The 18,632-nt window shown below is 35.2% G+C and overlaps 1 protein-coding gene, 1 long non-coding RNA gene and 1 pseudogene across 9 annotated transcripts in view; 1 reads left to right on the top strand and 2 right to left on the bottom strand.

Annotated features, from left to right (window-relative positions):
- Positions 1–240: 240 nt before the first annotated feature.
- On the bottom strand, positions 241–1,499 carry LOC138129411 (putative nuclease HARBI1; annotated as a pseudogene).
- A 1,737-nt stretch (positions 1,500–3,236) lies between these two features.
- LOC138128544 (uncharacterized) overlaps positions 3,237–18,632 on the top strand; it is a 75,894-nt gene continuing 60,498 nt past the window's right edge. For all 8 annotated transcript variants that reach the window (XR_011158756.1, XR_011158755.1, XM_069044740.1 and 5 more), the window contains exon 1: positions 3,237–3,331. Coding sequence is in view for 6 of the 8 variants with exons in the window: in XM_069044740.1 (XP_068900841.1) it covers positions 3,308–3,331 (24 nt within the window). In the remaining 2 variants the exon portion in view is untranslated. The remainder of the gene's footprint in view (positions 3,332–18,632) is intronic.
- LOC138129317 (uncharacterized) lies at positions 13,070–14,927 on the bottom strand. The gene is made up of 2 exons (XR_011159186.1): positions 14,875–14,927; positions 13,070–14,410 (listed from the first exon to the last, which is right to left on the bottom strand). It is a non-coding gene; the product is annotated as an uncharacterized lncRNA (long non-coding RNA).

Here is an 18,632-nt window from a genome sequence, read left to right as displayed (position 1 = left end):
TGAGGTCACTTCTCATAAGTTACGTAAAAATTAATAGTATATCCACTGCATGTATCATGAATTTTTTATGCCTTATGTCAAGCTTATGTCCATTGTGATAAGCACTATTAGAGTAGGGGTGGGGTAACGTCAGTAAAAAGATACCTTTTTAGTGACTTTACGGTAGGGAACCGCTTCGGACCGCACAAGAAATTACTTTAGCTATCCCTAAGTAGGTGGCAGCATGTCATGGGTCATTCTCTAGTAAGCCGTAACGGTCACTTGAAATCCCAGCCTTAAAACACCATTTGTTCTTTCAATTGGGTTTCTGGTGGAAATGTGCACAGAATTGTACAAATGTTCTGCCGGTGATGTTGCATTTGCCACTGGTGTCATAATCCACGGTTCCTGGGGGTACCCGGAGTGCGCAACTAACCAACCTTCAGGAAAAGTACCACCCTCTTCAAATGCATTCCGTACAGCTGAATTTCGCCAGATGTATGAATCATGATTTGAACCTGGGAACTCGGCAAAAACATTGTAAATTTTCAAATCTGGTCCCGCAATTAGGTAATTGAACATTGATCGAATGGTAGAGATGCCTGTTAAAATATTGTTCCGGGGCATTGCTGGGTGCTTGCACTCTACAATGTGTACAATCGATTACTCCCAGTACATTTGGAAATCCAACTCCATGCTGGGTCAACCCTAGTTGGTAAAATGCCTGTTTAACTTCGGTGAATTCTCTGGCAGTTGGAAAACGAATAAACTGCTGCGAGACGGCTACTAGAGCGCTAGTCACTTCACTGATCGCGTTTGAAACAGCTGATTGTGAAATTCTTGAACTGCCTCCAACTAACCATTGAAATCCACCCGAAGCATAAAACTGCAATGCAACATATAATTTATGCGTAGGTGTGAGATGTTCGTAACGTCCTCGCCTTGTATTTCGTTCCAAACTTGGTGTTAGAACTTCCAGCACATAATTGAAAACACGACGGTCCAGGCGTGTTTTCTGGAAGAGATTTCTCTCCGACATCTCCTGAATACTAAAAGGTATTCTTGCTAACTTTTGTTCTTCTTCGTCACTGTCGCTATCACCACGATTAACTAATTCATCCACAACTAAAGCGGCCAAGACCAAGGAGTATAGAATAATAGGGAGGGGACATGCGGCCGGTCGAGTGAAGCCGCCTTAATGCGCATGTCTGCTATTAGTACGCCCCAAGAAAGTGAATAAAATCAGTTGCGTTGTGATATTTAATGTGGTTTTCTAGTTTCTCATACTCTGAATACATTTGTGATGCAAAAAAAAAATATAGTGTTTTATTTTCCTGCAGTTTTATTGTTAATTCCCAACATCTCAAGTAGTGTTAACTGGGGCGTACCTCACGGGTTGCATAAAATTGCGCCCGTTTCCTTGTCCCTCACCGCTTCAATTTACCGCGCCCATAAGCTAGCTTATGTTCCCTCCCTATTATTCTGTACTCCTTGGCCAAGACCTGCCTAGCTGCAGCCATTTTCACGGTGTAAAAATGACAGAACAGAATGCAACTGCTTACAACCGTCCAATAGGTAGTTGCAAATAGCAGATGCAAATCGCGCGACAATTCGAACTTGAAATCGGTTGTAAATTTATTTGCAACGTTGCCATGGGAAACGTAGTTTGTCCCGGTTGTAACTCGACTTGAAATTGGCCCATTAGTCAGATCTCAATTCCTGGGCCGCGAGTCAAATGTCATTGGGTCAAATTTCCACCAACTTCTGTTATTAAATTCATTTATTTATTTCTATAATTTGTTGGGACCAAACACCAACACACTCGATTATCTGTTCAATAAAATTTAAGTGAAGTGTGCTCAATCGTTTTAATTCTATTTGGAAAAACCTTCCGAAGGTACGGCCACTCGTTAGAACCTAATTAAACAAAACGAAAAATAAAACATAACGTAGGATCCATAAATATTTCTTTTCTCATTATTTTTGTTTCGTATTTTTCCGTAAAATTTCATCCGAGGGAATGCGGCAGCCAACAATACACCAAATGAGGGAGAAAAAAAATAATTGAGGAAAAGTCAAGGAAGTCGAAACGTTTCAGTATACAGTGTGTCTCAATATTATAAAAACAGTAAAGTTATGTTTTTTTAAACGTAACCTACCCAGTTTGATTTTATTTTTGAATTCTATGCTAAATTATGAATCACATTTTACAGGTCGTTTTTACTTATCTGCCATCGTTTTTGATCAATGGCGCTTTTTTTACCAGAATTTCGAATTGCAGGGGTCTCTTCGAAAATTCGTACCTTCCAAATCGTTACACATAAATTAAAATGATTGACGTTGTTTGATTTCTGAATGTTTGGCGCATCTGCCGAGTGTTTACTCAAGAATCTGCTCAGTCGCATATGCCTACTGCGATTTTTTAAAAATAACGTACTAAAAATGTCAAAAACTTATTTTTTCCAAATGGCATCCCGTATTTATTATTGCACTGGTCGAAAGCTTTTTTGACAAGCTTTTGAACAATATAAGGTTTGTATAGTCGAATCTGAAAATCTAGGGTGCTATCCTAAAATCGCTAAATTTGGTGCAATTTGTCCGTTAAAAAGACAATACAAATTCCTAGTAGGCCTAACAAAAATAATCACACAATATGGTCACTCCATAAAGATGAATCAACTAACAAAACAGTGGGTAGCTGGGTGGCCGCATGGCTGTCGGAGACAGTGCTCCGAGGTCGCGGTCCCGGCGCTAGTGGGTTCGAATCTCACCGAAGGGGGAGGATTTTTTCCAAGGAAGAAATCTTCGCCGGGCCATGGATGTGTGTGTATGTCTATCAGGGGCTGACGGTAGGGTGGTGGAAGGAAGAGCGACACTCTTCCGACGCCACCACGAGGGCGGCAGGGTTCGAATCCCGGATGGATGTTATGTTTGTTGTATTCGTGTTGTGTCGTCCAGAAAAGGAGAAAGGAGAAGAGAGGGTGGGCGTGGGTGGCCGGGGAAAGTACCCCGGAGCCCCGCCGCACCACATAAGGAAAAAAGAGAAAAAAAAAACAAGCCGACCGCAAGGTACCTGATAGGCCAGTAGTGGTGAAAGGGGAAATGCAATTTAAAAAAAAAAAAACAGTGTTTAACAATTAAACATTTAATTATGTTAGTAATTTTTAATACAAATGTTGTACGGGAGGTATTTTCCGACGCTCCAACTAATCGCTCCAACTCGTCGCCCGGAAAATTCACCTCTCGTAAACTAAAATGAATATTATCTTATCAATTATTTAGTTTACCGGTAACCAGTAACGCGGGCGGTGAAAGTTCTTCTTCGAAGATGTTTCTTCATTCAACAAATTACGTAATTATCTAGTTTTAACAAGTTTACAAATAAGATGCATATACCATTCACGATTATTTCAAATTCGGACTATCTATGAAAATCTGACATTTTAGTTGGCAGTATTGTGCTTTGTCATAATAAATCTATTTTAGGTTATAATTGAACCGAACATTGCTGCCGGTTTGCTACATTTTAAAAATAATTAAACACATTTCATCTAAATACAATACAATAATCTAAATTTTTAATTGAAATGAAACACATATTTGTAGCATAGTTCTCGTTTGAGAATATTTCTAATAGGTATATTTGAACCAAAAGAAGTTAAAAATTATTCTCCTAAATGGTTATTAATCTGTTATAAAAGTCTGATTCTGATTCTGAATCAAAGTCTGCCAACGAAATAATGAACGGAGGAATATTAGCAACCGAAAAATTACCCATGTGGTTTGTCCAATCTGAAGCAATTAATTCTTCGCAATGTGTACAATAATTTTGCCAAATTTCGGGTGTGCATTTCAAAAGTGATTCCGACCATAAATCAGCAACTTTATTTCTACTTGAGGGTTGCTCATTTATGTGTTTATTATAATAATTCTTAGACAACCCCCACGCCAATTCAATTGGGTTGTATTGGCAATGATATGGGGGTAATCTAAGAACTTCATGTCTATGATCATTTCAAATTTTGTCTACAACGTATTGTTTCTGAAAATTTCTTCTAAAAGGTGTTATTACTTCCCACAACTGATTTTTGGTATAATTTGCTTCAAATTGGACATGGTGATTTATTAACCATTCTTGCATTTTTGCTTTTGTGGAACACGACGTGGGCAGTTTTTCGAATTGCATTGAATGGTACGGTGCATTATCCATTATCACAACACACTTATATGATAGTTTTGCTAAACCAGGAATTAATTGACTAATAACGTTCATTGTTTTGTGGTAGTCTCTGTCATTATTCGCTGCATCCAGTAAAAGATCACATCCTCCTAAAAAGCCAAACCGACACCCAGCATGTAAGATTGTAAACCTTTTGCCTTCACTTTTTATTTTTGAGAGATTGCTTTTTATACCTTTTTCATGAACCCATCGACGAATGTTACTTCCATTTTGGTATACCCATGTTTCATCAAGATATACAAAAATTATGTTTTCGCTAGAATTTTGATATTGAAGAAATTTCCTTAAAAAAAAACGATTTTCGATGCGACAACATGTTTTTGTTCGCATATAATTTTTTGACCATTAACTAAACGATATTTGTAACACATTCAGTGCGATTCTGTTTCCAAATAGTTATAATATCGATCGTTACATTGAAAATTGGTTGTTTTAAATATTTTTTTAAGAATTAGAAAATCACTTCCGAATCAAAATTTAAAAAAATCAAGTTAATTTAGTAAATATATACTTGTAGAGATCATCAACTTGCTTTAAGAAATCAGCAAGCTCTTTAAAAATCATTTTAAAAAATCGATCGCTAAATCATAACAATGTGTAAATGGAATCGCACAGATTGACTTTAAAATTTTATGCAAAGTAGTTCGGCCTCCTTCAAATTCCAACTTTTCTCTTGAGTCTGTTAATAGTGTATCCAAAGTAAAATATTGATTTTGTGAATTAAATTGCCAAATGAGAGATTGAAGGTCTTTTCGAAACACATGATTTAGAAATTTATCAGTTTTAGGTCTTGTACCACAAAAGGAGGATTCTAGGTGCTCAAAATCTTGTTTCAATATATCAATTATTGAATTTCTACCGACCTGCAATAAAATATTACTACATCAATTTCATATTAAAAAAGAAATTACCTCAAAAATACGTGATAATCTTTCAAAAATCTGTTCATTGGTAAAGTCTGGTCTGTCTTTCTTGTATTCACCAAAAGATCTTTTGATACACGCTTTCTTATCGGCAGAAATTACTTTCGGCATTTTGGAACATTAGAAGTTCAAGGATAAAATCCCAGGGATTAATTATTATTAATTAACTTAAGGACGGAATTGGCAACAAGGCGAATATTTGAAAACGAAACGTCATCTGACAGGACCTGATGCCAATCTTACAAAAACATATCTTGGCCTACTGCGTGTTTAAAATAATCGTGAACGGCATATATAGTGAAATTTTTTTAATAAATAATTGTCAATGTCAAAATTAAATAAAGAACCATTCTGTACCACCCCAAAATGTGCACATATGGACCAGCTGTATAACCATTTTACACCAAGTCATTGTTAAGGTTATGTTCATTTCACTTCCCTGACCTGTTTTCCGCGAATTCATTTTCAAAACAAATTTAATAAGAAATCAGCGGAAATACTGTTCGAATTTGAAATAAAGTCTCGCCCGTCAGGGTCAGTTAGATTAAAAAAATGTTGACACTCAGTGTGACTAATCGTATTATCATGAAAATCACTGTATGGCTCATACCAACATGATAAGGTTTTGACAATTTTTTATTAAAAAATTTCAATTAAACTCCATCCATTTTCAATATACACAACTAAATCTAGTGATTTTAGTAACTTTTGTGGTGTAATAGGATACAACTTTTTTCTATTGTAAATGCAATGTCACAAATAATAATTCAGGTTATGTGTATTTTGAAGAGGTTATAATGTACGATTATTGTCATTTTTGACAAATCTCTAATCGGGTCCCGTAATCAAGCAAAGTAAACTAGTTTTGAATATTTTACTTAAAATATGGTATCTACAGGTTAATATTAAATACCGGCATTGAAACCAGCAAGTAGGTGTACCTACGTAACGTAAACAAATTTTAACAAAAATATTTCAGAGCAGGACACAAAGTGAAAGCCATGCATTAGAAATGAATAGTGCTCAGGAACAAACCCTGTCAAGTCAAGTCTGGAGCCCGGCGGTCTTGTAATTAAAAAAAGCGCACAACGGCGCAAATATTTCTTCACTGTTCCATCGTGCGTCGTTTCCATTCTGTGCTTGTGCCCCCTCTGTACTTTTCCTTTAGATATCTGTAGGAGATTGAAGCTAACATTTTAACTAGATCAATTTAAATTAAAAGTGGATTTATCAACTTACGGCAAAAATCTCCCTAACCATTCGGTAAACTGGCATCCTCCCCAAATTTGAACCATTTACTTCCCAAATGTTTTTAAAACACCGGTGAACACTTTGTTTTGTCTCCAAAATGAGGCATTTTCTCTTTATAACCCTGCCTGTGGCGTACATAATAGGTATCGCAACTTAATCGTATTTTTTTCAATAATTATAATTTGACAGTGTCAAATTTCTTGACAAATTCAAAACGTCTGCTTTGAATGTTCAATATTAGAAAAAATAAAACACTTTCATTGCAATACAAAAAAAGAAAATTCCCTAACAGTAATGTACCGGGTGATCAAAAAGGACTGTTTAAGTTGGCAGTACAATTAGGAAAATTTTATATTTCGGTTATTTATAACACTGCAACCGGATATGTTTTGTTGGTTTATTTGACAAATATCTGGTAGGTATAGCATTAACAACGACAAGCCATCAACAACCGAAAGTTACTCCTGTTATACGATTTAAAATACAATTCAGTGTTACCAACTTAAACAGTCCTATTTGATCACCCCGTATATTGAAAATGGATGGAGTTTATACATATAATATATACCAATCTGCCTACTAGTTTGTCTAACGTTGCGAAGCTAGCGGCACATCCAAAATGTGTGTGGGTTTTCAACGCCAACTGCGATGGAACATTCATTTATAATGACTGTATAATATAAAGGTTGTCCCGAAAATGGCGCACTCACTACTTGCTACTATATCGAGGATGTTTAAATGTACAGTTCTATTCAGAAAAAAAACGTACAAGTAGTGAGCCCAATTTTGGCTAAATTCTCATATTGTAAACCTATCTTTTAATTGCTGTTACTTAGAAACCTGAAACTAAACATCTGCTGCTGATAGCTGGATTTTATCGATATATTTTTCAGAGATTGTAAAGTGTGTAAATTTTTTGCCTTATTTATTAGGGAAGAATTACCAAATACTACAAACACAACTGAAACTTTTATTAATAAATTTGTAGAAAAAGGCAACTCTCAGCAATTTAACAACTACAATTTAAAGATTTATAGAATTTATAAAAGCAATTTTCACACATTTGACATACAAAATATCAGTAATACGTTTTCTTGGAAATGATTAAATTAATTGTCCCATTTACAGTAGACCTTAATACGTGTACGCTTTTTTTTTTTAATAGAAGTGTACATGAAAAAAATATGGAAAAAATTTTCAGACAAAAAAATTAATTATTGCAAAAATGATAGTACAATGTAAACAAAGATATACTCGTACATCATTACCTTGCAGTGTTGCCTTGGTGGATTTAAGATAATTTTTACGATTTCCTAAACCTCTAAATGGCCGGTTGCACCGCACTTTTAATCCAGTGATTAACGTTAAGTATTATTTAATTTGCAAAGTTTGTTTGCACCGCACTTTAAATAACCTTTAATCTTTGTTTAGTAAAGTAGCCAAAATCGGCGAATTAACCCTTAAATAGAGTTTATGTAATGTCATTAATGTCAATGTGACTTCAAATTTAAAATCAACATGGAAGACTTTGATGATTTCTTGAAGGACAAGTTATACAGTTTGGAGATTATAGATTTTGGTTTTCCACGATTTCAGTACACAAGGTCTGACCGTTTTCATGGACTGGATAAATTAACATTTTATTCGATAGTCGAGTCAATGAAGGTTTTTACTTCTTAATCCTCAGAAACAGCTCCGATTTTGATGATTTTTTTTTAATGTGTGTATTATAATAATAATAATAATAATAATTGTTTATTCGTGTTAATATACAAAATAGTACTTACACATGGCCCAAAACGAAAGAAAAATTAATTACATAAAGAATAGTAATGAGAGAAGAAAAATAAATAAATAAAAAAGAACAAATAAAACAAATTTGACTATTTCAAATCATTAGATAAATTGTTTAAAAATTCATCAAAAGAGTAAATTATTTTATTTAATAAATAAGTTTTTATATGCTTTAAAAATTGGTTTGGAGGTAAATTTTTATGAGAGTCCGGAAGTGCGTTGAAAAATTTAATGCAATAATAGTGGATTCCATTTTGTGATTTAGCTAAACGTAGAGATATATGATCAATGTCTTGAGACCTAGTACTGTATTGATGATAAGATGATAGTTTGGGGTATAGTTTCGGATTTTTAATAACATATTCCAAACATTTATATATAAATATGGCGGGAAGAGTCAAGATTTTCAATTTAGCAAAATGTTGCCGACAATCGTCTCTAAAACCAAGATTGGCAATAACCCTAACAGCCCTTCTTTGCAACCGGAAAATTCTGTATTGTATTCTCAATTTGGTTGTAGGTCGTAAAATTTTATTGCATATTATGAGCGATTAACGGGCACAATGGTTGGGTTTGAAATGCAATGCAAATATACCAAATGTACAATACAACCTTGCTTAAAATATTACCTGGTAGTGGTAAACTAGGATTTATAAGCCCCGCAAGATCTTTAACTTAAAGTACCATAAAATTTTACGACCTACAACCAAATTGAAAACACAGTACAGAGTACCTGAGTGACCCCAGATTAAAATACCGTATTCAATATGGCAATGCACTAATGCAAAATATGCTAATCTAAGACTTTGGAGAGGAAGATTGTTAGCTAGATTACGTAATAGATATATATTTCTAGATATTTTAGAAGCCATTTGTTCACCGTGTGCATTCCAGGTTAACTGCACATCGACATATATTCCTAAATATTTTGTTTGTCCTGAGTATTATACTCCTCCAACAAATTGTTTTAAAGTAAACATCATATGTACAGTTTTATCTTTGTTTAAATTTAGTCGATTTGCCAGGAACCATTCTTCAGTTAATGAAATACTATAATTTTTTTTAAGTAAAAGATTCTCCATGGATATTTCCGCATTGCTCACAGTAGTGTCATCGGCAAACAATGTAATATCAGCACACGAAACATAAGAAGATAGATCGTTAATATAAATTAAAAACAAAATCGGGCCAAGGATAGAACCTTGTGGCACCCCATAAACAATGCGTGAAAAATCAGATAATGCTTCGTTTATTCTAACACACTGACTGCGGTCACTCAAATATGATAAAATTAATCGTGTACTCGACGGATGAAAATTATACGTATAGAGTTTCCTCAATAGGATGTCATGTGACACACAATCGAAAGCCTTGCTCAAGTCCTGGAAAGATGTTGAATAATCTTTACGTTCAAAACAGTCTATTATTTTCTCTACCAAATTAGTAACTGCTTTTACGGTGGAAGATCCTGTACGAAAACCAAATTGCTGAGGAGACAATAAATTGTTATCATGCAAAAAATTTAAAATTTGTTCAAATAATAATTTTTCAAAAATTTTTGATATAGCGGGCAAGAGAGAAATAGGTCTATAGTTATTCATATCAGCTGGATTTCCTTTTTTATGCAGTGGAATGACAACGGCCATTTTTAAGCAATTAGGAAAAATATTTTCTTTAATGCAGTAATTACATAATTTAGTAAGAGGTGGAATTAGAATATTTTTAACACATTTTATAATCGGTACAGAAAGACCATAAATATCTTTTGAATGAGTATTACGTAACTTTATACAGGGTGACTGACGAAAAACCTTTGATGCTGTATCTTGCTTATTTTTTATCCGATTTGAATAAATGACACATCAAATGAAATAATTTTGAAAACACTTCAATACCAACTAAATAAAAAAAAATTCTTACATCCAGTTTTTGACAGATGAACATCAGCTTCTTTTTTTCAAATAGCACTGTACATTTTTTTTTATTCAGTATTGTAGAGATTTGTCTTTTGAATATAAAAATGCAAAAAACTATACCCATTCATTAAAAAAAAGTCAAGAAATTAAAGAGTAAATGTACAAAATTTAAAAATCAAGTGACCAAAATAAACAAGAGAGAAGTTTGTTCTAAATGCTCAAAATGGCTAAGTAAAGTCTGAATATTCATTTGTCAAAACAGTTTGATAATATTAATAATAATAATGGAGATAGAATGGACTAGTGGGTCCCTTTTTTATTGATAGCAATCTCAATCAAACAAAATATCATATTATTTACTATCAAACGAAATAAGCAACTTTCTGGATGCGATACCATTTGCAGTGTTTCATCAGGACGGCGCTATATCACATAATGCACGCATGAATTTTGTATTTTTAAACCATTTAAATCATTTTGGTGAACAATGAATGGGTGCTAATGGAGCTATCGATGGCCCGCTAGATCCTCAGATTTAAATCCATTGGAATTCTTTATATTCATTCGAAACTTTCGAGACAATGTTTATTTGACCCCACCAGGTACCCAAAAAGAGTTAAGAAAAAGAATAGTGCGAGTATGTCAGGAAAAACCCCGAAATTTTTTACTGAATGCAAAGGTGGGCATTTCTAGAAGGTATCGACAATGTCTGCAACAGCATTGAGGAAATTTTGAGCAACTAGAATAGATTTTGTATTGTTTACAAATTTAATTACTTGACTTTTGATTTTCAATTTTTTTCAATTAAAATACATTTTTTGTTTTTTCTTTTAATGTACGAATATTTAGAAGAAGATTCTTTATAAAAACGAATAAAAAAATATATAGAGTGTAATTTGAAAAAAAAAAGTTGGCTATCGTATGTCAAAAAATAGATGTCGAAAAAAATATCGAATAGGATAATAATGAAGTGTTTTTCGAACTATTTCATTTGATGTGTCACTTATTCAAATCGGATAAAGAATAAGTAAGATACAGCGTCAAAGGTTTTTCGTCAGTCACCCTGTATATTATTTGAAATCAGAAACATTTTGTTTGGGGCACGTAAATATTTATATTATTTAAACAATAATTTGCTATTTATGGAAAAAAATCCGTTTTCCACGATATTTATTTCAAAGATTTTTTTTATATGGAAACTGAAGTATAAAGAGTAGTTGTTAAGTTAAAATTTCTAGTAAAAAAAAATTTTTACAACAAAAAACATAATAAAAATGCAACATAAAACCAAATTCAGAGAACATTTTTTACCCATTCGTGTCTTTCTGAACAGCTTAAACAATGACATAGTTGAATCAAACAGTGTAGTTGTTTTTAAAAATAAATTACAAAAATATCCTCTGGAAATTCATAGCCATAATTAAAATTAAGTAGTGCTTATAGGCAGACCGGCCGCGACTCAAACGGAGCAAACAGTGAAATACATCTGTTGGAAATCCTACACTAAAGCTTGCTAAGTTAATTTCTAGGAATAAAACAGGCTAATGCCTCTATTCCTCCAATTAATAATAAAAATAATAATTATTATTATTCCTCCAATTAATAATATGTAATTTCAGCAACGGGAATAGTACCGCAATCTCTTTTTAAAAATGTAAAAATTTTGGACTTAGAGAACACATTGGTGGTTGAAATTCAAAAAGGTATATTATTATACTCATGTCATATCGTGAGGAAATTCCTTAACATTGACACAGAACATAAAACACAAAAAAGTCAAAATGTGGAGGCGAGACACCGGTAATTATGTTGATAAGCACTGCACTATTACTTGATAGTATTATCCGTAGTAGTGTATGTACTCCGGCAAAATTGCCGTGCCGCCGGGTGGTGGAGGGTTAAGATGTAATAATAATAATAATAATAATAATGTTGAAAATGTTGTTACACAGTCTAGGACTGGTTTACAAATATGAGGGGCGTGATGACCAACTCAATAGACCGGGACCAATGGCTTAACGTGACTTCCGAATCACGAGACAGAATATAGCCTTTTTTTTATTTTTTTTAATTGCTCCCTGGGTCGGAATCGAACCCGCGACCCTCGCGTCCCTGAGCCGAAACGGACTCCCTTAGGCTATATTCTATATTATTATTATTAATTGGAGGAATAGAGGCATTAGCCTGTTTTATTCCCAGAAATTAACTTAGTAAGCTTTAGTGTAGGATTTCCAACAGATGTATTTCACTGTTTGCTCCGTTCGAGTCGCGGCCGAGCCGCCTATAAGCACTACTTTATTGTAATTATAGCTATGAATTTCCAGAGGATATTTTTGTAATTTATTTTTAAAAACAACTACACTGTTTGATTCAACTATGTCATTGTTTAAGCTGTTCAGAAAGACACGAATGGGTAAAAAATGTTCTTTGAATTTGGTTTTATGTTGCATTTTTATTATGTTTTTTGTTGTAAAAATTGTTTTTTTTTTACTAGAAATTTTAACTTAACAACTACTCTTTATACTTCAGTTTCCATATAAAAAAATCTTTGAAATAAATATCGTGGGAAACGGAATTTTTTCCATAAATAGCAAATTATTGTTTAAACAATATAAATATTTACGTGCCCCAAACAAAATGTTTCTGATTTCAAATAATATATAAATACATAAACACATTTAAAAAAAAAATCATCAAAATCGAAGCTGTTTCTGAGGATTAAGAAGTTTCGGCGATTTTTCGGCTTTATTGACTCGACTACGAGGTTGAATCTCATAAAAGCAAGTGTTTTACATTTTTTGATTTTATTTCCACCTTCTAAGTAAATGACACTTTATAGGCATTTGTGGTAACTAAGTAAATGGGTAATTACAGGCAGAGCCCTGTAATATTTAACAGGCACCTAGAAGTGACCTGTAAAGACTTTACAAGGCTCATCAAAAAATAAATAATCAAAACTAATTAAATGATTTTTTAAAAGTTTATTACAAACACAAACAAATTTAACTGTCAATTGTTGCCATTACATATGTTAATAATGCATTTTGCACCGTTTCAAAAGTCATTTTCATATCAATCCTGGGATCGAATCAGTAGAGATCCGCACTTGCAGCGTTGGTAATTCCGTGGTTATTTTCTTGCATTTCAAGAAAATCGCCTTCAAAGTCTTCATCGGGCATTAAAGCCATTCTTTCTTTTCTTTCTTTTTGCAACAAATTTCACAAAACTTCTGACAGTATTTTTGTTGTTTATCTCAACACCATGACGACGTAGGTATAATTGCCCCACCGCCTTTCATTACACAATTTTTATAAACCTAAATAAAAATTAAAAAACGAAATTTAAAGGCTGAAGGTGGAAATAAAAGTTTGTATGCAACTCGCTTAGCAATTAATCTTTACTGGGCTTACTGGCTTATGGAGACTCGTTCCTTACGTCACTCGTCCAACAAGTGCCAGCGCGCCTGTAAAGATTAATTTACTAAGCTCGTCACATAAATAACTATTAATTGAAGAGGAAATAGAATTTCCTGCAGATACAACGTAAGTTGTTGTAAGATATTTCGCAACAAAAGCACATTTTACTTTAATTTTATTTACTTCTAATTCCGCTGGTTCCAATGTAGCATCACAATCAAAGTCATTTGTCCTTATGCAGTTTTTTTATTAATGAATGATGCTCAAAATCAATTCACTACTTGAATTCCCTTTATTGTTCTTTTTGGATCCTCAACCAGTCTTGTGTTTCCTTTTTTTCTTCAGCAGCCGTTTTTCTTGTTTGTTGGACACAGTTTAAAACAAAAATCTGTGTAGCGAAGCTGCATCGCACAATACGCTTCCCGGGTTTTGACTATTAAAATCCTTGGCAATTTTCTACCAACACTTACTTTTTTCCTCCGAACTAACCACGTCTGTTTTTTGATTCGCTAATTCGCTATGATACTCTTGTACGTATGTTCTTATGTACAATACTCAAAAGAAGCGTTTTTTCCTCCGGGGAATAATTCGGACAGCGTTTTCTCTTCTTTTTTGCCTCGTTTTTCATCATTTTACAAAATGGAAATCGTTACTTTTCGAACTTCTCACAAATTGTTTACGATTTATTCTTTTTCCACTTTTTCTTCAAATTGTTAACTTTCAAACTGTCAAATAGTAGCGCCTCCAGCGGAATTCTTCTTCCGTTGTCAAGGGGTTTTTTTACAGTTCGATTATTTTTGTTTAAATTAATTAATTAATCATGTTTACTTAAACAGACTTTAAAATATGCGGTGCAACGAAACAAATTTTAATACACCATTAAGTTTAAACCTCGTGTTGGGGACGGTTTTAGGGACCGTTTGACTGCATGGACTCCATGGATGTTCGGTGTAGGAAAGTGGCGTGGCGTGGGGTAACTGATGCAACGGTCAGTTTAACTTAATGGCGTTTACTCGCTTTAAACACATGAAAATAACTGAACTACTTACACTTCTAGATTAAACGAAACTTGTACTACGAGATTAACATATGTAAAATGGTAGATGAGGTTGCTTGATGGAGATAATGTGAAGTAAAGAAATGGTGGACAAAGGTGTGTGCCACCCACGTGTGAGTCAACCGTTTAGAGCGGATGGTGGTAATTGACTAACTAATGGCGGTCGCGGACCTCGCATCGAGGAGGGACTGCGCGCGTTGATTTGCATGTTGCCTTATGGGCCAGGACAGCGACATCACTCGTAGGCGACTTACAACAATCGTGGGGCCGAACCAAATGGGTTCAAATCCCAGAACACCTCGTTTTAGTTAATACATGATTAACGAAAATGCGGTGCAACTGGCCATAAATTCTCTATTATGCAGGATCGGATATTAGTAGTGAGTGATCTAGTACTTTGTGATAATACATAGATTAGAGGTAGTTTTCTTGACAATTTAATACATTTATTTCGAAATAATTGACCTGTTAAATGCCACTTTCAAAGACCGCCGAATCAGCAAATAAGTCCAATAGAATTTTTTAACATTTTTCTCACGTTTACGGTAGTCTCTTCTACATCGTAGTGTATCGGAAGTGCGCCATTTTCGGGACACCCTGTATAAGTAGATAATTAATAGGGGTAAGAAGAAAAGAAAGCAAAAAGAAATTATTGATCAATTACAATACTTCGTGCACCCATATCAGTGAATTTATGCTCTAGAAACTTTTCAAACGAATAAAATGATTTTTGTAAAGGGTCATTATAAAATGTTGTACCATCGTAGGTGGCTGTGCGCTATGCTTAAGTGCGCCGCTACGCCCACTAGTTGTTATAAACATTTATAATGACCCCGTATAAGATATGATTTGATTTTACTTAACAACATCTTTTTATTAGAGGTTTTTGATATTTTCGTCGGAAGTTTGTTGAAAAATTTTATGCAAACATAATGTATACCATCCTTGGATTTAGACAGTCTTATTGTTTTAAAGCTAATGGCTTCGGTTTGGGTGTGGTAGTCATGAAATGCACCAAGAATAGGGTAGGAATCAAGATTATTTGTAATATATTCTAACGGGTGACTATTAAAATGTTCACTTAGGGTTGGCTATGGATCATTCTTTGTTTTCCGTTGCACCTTAGACACTGACAAGTTTGACATTTCAATAAATGTTTTTTCTCTTAATTTGGTTATGTTTCAATTGTACTGACCGTGGAGGGAGAAAAGACTGGAGATGGCATTTCCTATGCTTCCCATGTTAAAATTCCGTACCCTCTAAAAGCACGTGCAACAACCTCTATATTCAGAAACCTTTTATGACTCTGTAGTTTTCGCGGGCCGGTACACGTATTTGAATTAATGCCATTTCCAGTCTTTTCTCCCTCCACGGTACTGACTGACATTTGTCGTTCGTTCTGGTGCGTGTCTAAAGTAACAGGAAAAATAAAAGCTCGTTCAAAGCCAACTCCAAGTGAAAATTTTAATAGTCACTCGTTAGATCTAGACACTTGTAGATGTATTGTAGACACGGAAAATATTCGTGGCAGTCGTCCTTGTACCCTAATTTTGCAATTATTCTAATGGCTTCTCTCTGCAAACTAAACAGCATATGCCGCGAAGGTGAGTGACCCCATGCCAAAATAGCATACTGTAGATGACTGTGAATTAAGGCGTAATAAGCAATTTCTAAATAGTGTCGAGACAAGACATCGCTCAAGTTACATAAGAGATACAAATTTTTAGATATCTTTGTGGCCACTTCATGACCATACTTATTCCAATTTAGCTGTTTATCAATAAATACCCCCAAAAATTTTGTAAAATTAGAAAAAGGTTATGCAGTGGCGTAGTTTTTTAAGGTGAAAATTATAGAGATTGTATTTTCTTTATATAGAGGTAATTTATTCGTTATGAACCAGTTTTCAGGTAATGCAGGAAGATTCTTTTGATTAGTAAACAGTTCGGTTAAAGATTTGGCGTATCGTCGGCATACATTGTGACATTTTTTTTAGATAAATATTCGGGGAGGTCATTACTAAAAATTAAAAACAGAATGGAACCAAGTATAGATCCCTGACGTACACCGTGGATAATCTTTTTTACATCTGAGAAAGATCCACGAACAAGTTGAGTGCGATCGCTTAAAAATGATAAAATAAATTTTGTACTTGTAGTGTGGAAATTATTGAATCAAAGTTTTTTGATTAATAATTCATGCGATACACAATCAAACGCTTTGGTTAAATCAAGAAAACATGTGTGAAACAATTCATTTTGTTCGAAACTGTCTAAAATGTTGCAAGTAAGATGGAGAATTGCTGAAGTTGTTCTTTCTGAAACCAAACTGGTCGGGTCTAAGTAATTTATTATTGTCCAAGAACTTTCAAAAAATTTAGAAAAGATGGGCAACACAGAAATAGGTCTATAATTATTTACATCCTCAGCGTCACCTTTTTTAAAAATCGGGGTCACTGCTGCTTTTTTAAGCTCGTCGGGAAATAACCCTTGTCTAACAGCACAGGTGGCAGAAGGTGTACACCTACCACCCGAGATCACGCCGCGGCAGGTGGTTTGCCGAGATCGTATGGTGTACACCCCGCCCAGACCTCCCCGTGGTGCCACCGGGTCTACGGTCAGTCGTAGCAGACTTTATGGGCAAATCGGGCGGTTCAGAAGGAGGTTTATCTGTTCCGCTCATCGGATGATGTCCCCGTAAGGTGGACAGGGGTGGGTGGCCTCAGGTCACCCACTTTTGAACTAGGGGAGCAGACAGCTCCCCGAAGTAGTGACCAGGCAAAGCGGAGGAAACGAGAATGGATAAGAAGTGGTTATAGCGATGGCCTGTGGCAGGGGCCGAGAGCGGGGCCTTCGGGCCGGCGTGAGCCGTCCCCGGAAGGTGGACGGGGTGCGGGTCTTCGGGCCCTAGAGATTAGGGGAGCAGACAGCTCCCCGAAGATGACGGATGATTGAACTGGACTTGCCTATGGTACACGAGCGGATGACGTGAGGGTCCCCTTCGGGGGACCGATGCGCGTGACACACCGTAAGGGTCCCCTAGGGACGGGGGACCGATGCGCGGTATAACATCTTTCTTGCCTTCGGGCAAGAAGAGAACGGGGGAGACTGCGGTCTAGCCCCCAGGAGTGGAACGGGTAAATGGCAGACCACAATCTGTTTACCCATAAAGCGTTCCGGCAGACTGCCCAATCCCACGTTCTGTGGGCAACGGGGAGACGCGGTTCGCAATTTATGTGTGGGACTAAGGGGGGAGGGAAGCCCATCGGCCTAGCCGATGCCCTCCCACGGGAACGGACTCTTAGTGGCAACGTGGATACGCTGGAGGCACACCGGTGCGGCCTTACGCTCTTTGGGCAGAGAGGCCGGGGGATTTCCCCCCAAATAGCATAAACCTGTCTAACAGCACAGTTAATTAATATCTAGAAATATGATATATTAATTAGTAAATAACTAAGGTTTTTTCATAATTATAATATTTTTTAGTAAATAATTAGCTTTACAAATCGTAGTATGTAATGAAGCCTAGCGTTATCATCACTTATCAGCAGTATTTCGTCCCAACACTGCTTATCAGTCTTATCACACATAGGTATAGTTCAATCAATAGGGAGTTTTACCTTGCAAAAGGTACAGAAAAGTTTATACTTGGCAGGTATCTTCTATCAGGCATATTATTAATATTGTTGATTTTGCGACCTTGGGGGGTTGCCGCTCGTCCCGCCATATTGGAGAATAGGGGTGCAAAATCACATTTTTGCGATTATTTTATTATCCGTGCGAGATACCTCTATCTAAGTTATTATAGAAAATGTAGAGCGTACAATTCTCAAAATTTTTGTTCTTTACGTTTTTCTGTCAGATCAATAGTTTCGTAGTTAAAATCATCATCATCAAGATCATCTGGCGTTTGCCAAAATAGAAATTCATTGATTTCAGATATTTGTTCGTCGTGATCTTCAGATTCTCGAAAGTCTGTGATAATTTCATTATCCGTGCGAGATACGTATATGTATATAACTAATTACAAAAAATTTAGAGAATTGTACGCTCTACA

Source organism: Tenebrio molitor, chromosome 4 (assembly GCF_963966145.1).
Source record: "Tenebrio molitor chromosome 4, icTenMoli1.1, whole genome shotgun sequence".
Classification (NCBI taxonomy): domain Eukaryota; kingdom Metazoa; phylum Arthropoda; class Insecta; order Coleoptera; family Tenebrionidae; genus Tenebrio; species Tenebrio molitor.
The sequence above is the reverse complement of the archived record's forward strand: the minus strand, read 5'-3'. Positions and strand labels throughout refer to the sequence as shown.